Genomic DNA, 2,500 nt, shown 5'->3' with positions numbered 1-2,500 from the left:
TAGGTAATAAACAGTAAAATAATTATACCACATAATTAAACTAAGTAAGAAATTATTCCGCCTTATTCCGGCAGCACTTCCTTAAAATATGTGTTTGCTTACTGAAGGATTTAAAATTATCACAGCATTTAACACTTGATGGCGGAGAATTGAAGAGGGCTGCTGTGCTATACTTAAAAGTGTCCGAGGCATGGGGAATAACTAGATTTATGGTACTTGATGACCATAAGTTTCTAGTATGTCTTACTTGCTCAAGCTGGAGGTTTCTGAGCCAATCATGAGAGTATATAGCTTTGTGCGCAGCAGAGAAATTTCTGCGCCCAAGGAGCACAAGGCTTTGTTTTAATTGTGCAGCAGGCCAACATAACCCAAGGAAATGCCTGAGCTAGTTGTCGTGCCATACATGTCAAAGAAGACACAACACGTCGCTTTGTCAACAAGCATCTGAGCCTAGTTTGACAACTAACATTGCTGGAACGTCTGTTATTCATCCGGTTGCCATAGTTGACGTCAATGGCTGGAAATTCCGCACCCTCCTTGACAGTGGAGCAAGTCAATCGTATGTGTCGTCCACTTTGATTGATCTTATCGGACCGCGTGTGGTTACGAGTGGAACATGTCGCGTGGCAACGTTATTGGGCGTTACAACAACAAAGCTTTAAGAGTATGACTTGTGTCTGTGCACAGTTAAAGGAGACTTCGCATTGAACACGTGTGTCACGCGAATTGACAAAAGGGAGTTACTGATGCTTGACAACGCACAGTATGCTGAGTGAATTGCTAACCACTTATCTGATTGGAGTTGAGTTGGAAGATCAGTCATTGGACAGACGGAATAAAAGCTGATTTGAGCGCTGGTTTTCTAGCCGTGCAAGTGATTATGAGCAGCTGTGCGCTTTAGATGTACTTGGGTTAGGCGATTCACCCGCTGGAGACCAGTCAGAAGTGTATAAAGATTTTTGCGAACAGCTGACTCGAAATCCCTAGAAAGGCTGGTATGAAACGGGCTACCGTGGAAAGGAGATCACCCACCTCTCCCATCTAACGAGGAGGGCAGTCTGCGACATCTACACACTCAACTGTCAAAATTGCGCCGCATAAGAAAGTTGGGCGAATATGACGCAATCATCCGGGACTAGCCGACAGAAGGCGTGGTTGAGCCGGCTCCTTTGCAGGCTAGAGGAAAAGAGTTTTACATGCCTCATCAAGCGGTTATCAGGGAACTGCTGAAACTACGAAAATGAGGGTGGTCTACGACTGTTCTGCATGGGGAGCAAAGGATGCGCCTTCTCTAAATGACTGTCTAGAACCTGGTCCGCCCCTCAAAAACAAAATCTACGATGTCTTAGTACGTGGAAGATTCCATTCAGTGGCCTTCGCAGGAGACAGCCGCCAGGCATTTCTACAGGTTCACATCAGAGAGGGGGAGTGTGATGCACGCAGGTTCCAGTGGTTGCGTGACTTGCATTCTACGCAAGTACAAGTCTTCAGGTTTACAAAGGCGCTGTTTTGGCTCGCAGCATCACCGTTTCTGTTAGGAGGAGTGATTGAACAACACCTGGAGAGCTGGAGGGAGAGACTACCACAGAGTGTTGCTGAGATTCTTTGCAGCCTTTATGTTGACGATCTCATTTCTGGTGGTACCACTGTCACCAAAGATTAAGAGCTCAAGTGTGATGCTGTGACAATCTTCTCTGGCGCTGGGTTTGAGTTATACAAATGGAATTGTAACGTTCCAGAGTTAGAAGAAAACCCTCGCGATTTTATCAATTACAGTGAAGATACCTACACCAAGCAGCAGTTAAGTGCGAATGTCTCTGGAGTAGGAACTAAACTCCTTGGCCTTAAATGGGATGAGGTCGCGGACACCCCGGCTATTACATTCCCTCAAGAGAGAGCGGAGCCGACCAAGAGAGGAATTCTGGGGAAGTTAGGTTGCATTTACGATTATCTTGGTCTAGCTTCACCCACAACGCTACAAGGAGAGTTCATCTATAGAGAGGCTTGTGAGCTAAAACAAGCCTGGGACGCTCCCCTACCAGACGCCCTGGCAGTGAGATGGAAGCGCTGGGAGAGCGCAAGCAACAGAAACTGGAAAATGAAGCTTTGAAAAAACGACTACAAAAACTGCAAAAGAGACTTAACATCGCATGCAAGTCTTTTAAAATTATATAATGACTGCTTATCCAAAAGTCACTAATTTTGTCTCTGGTTAACACCACAACAATTTACACAGTGTAGCAATAATTATACTGTCCTGCAGCACACACATTTGTTTGTAGGTTCTATCAGTCACATAAGATCAAATTCAAATACACACAGAACTTCAAACTAATGCCATAATCAAAGTTAACAAAAATAAATGCCACGGTTGTTCACTGAAATTTTATCTAGTAGACCAGCTTTTATTTGAGCCGACTGTTACATTAAGAAAATATCTTCTGGTAGTTTCTTGAACTCAATGTTTAAATCAAGTTTGACTTTATGTGTTTAAGATCCT

General features: G+C 44.1%; 1 protein-coding gene across 1 annotated transcript; it reads left to right on the top strand.

Annotated features, from left to right (window-relative positions):
* The first annotated feature begins 1,240 nt into the window (after positions 1-1,240).
* Positions 1,241-2,110, top strand: LOC138012510 (uncharacterized). Its single transcript, XM_068859298.1, has 2 exons — positions 1,241-1,640; positions 1,740-2,110. Exons 1-2 carry the CDS (start codon positions 1,241-1,243, stop codon positions 2,108-2,110), a joined length of 771 nt encoding a protein of 256 aa, XP_068715399.1.
* Positions 2,111-2,500: the final 390 nt, after the last annotated feature.

The sequence above is a fragment of the Montipora foliosa genome, chromosome 1, assembly GCF_036669935.1.
Source record: "Montipora foliosa isolate CH-2021 chromosome 1, ASM3666993v2, whole genome shotgun sequence".
NCBI lineage: Eukaryota > Metazoa > Cnidaria > Anthozoa > Scleractinia > Acroporidae > Montipora > Montipora foliosa.
The sequence above is the reverse complement of the archived record's forward strand: the minus strand, read 5'-3'. Positions and strand labels throughout refer to the sequence as shown.

Excerpts from the sequence above, each read along its gene's own strand:
- LOC138012510 (XM_068859298.1), top strand. The coding sequence starts at position 1,241 with ATGAGGGTGGTCTACGACTGTTCTGCATGGGGAGCAAAGGATGCGCCT. Across the intron at positions 1,641-1,739 it reads TGACGATCTCATTTCTGGTG|AGTTAGAAGAAAACCCTCGC; the intron begins GTACCACTGTCA and ends GTAACGTTCCAG.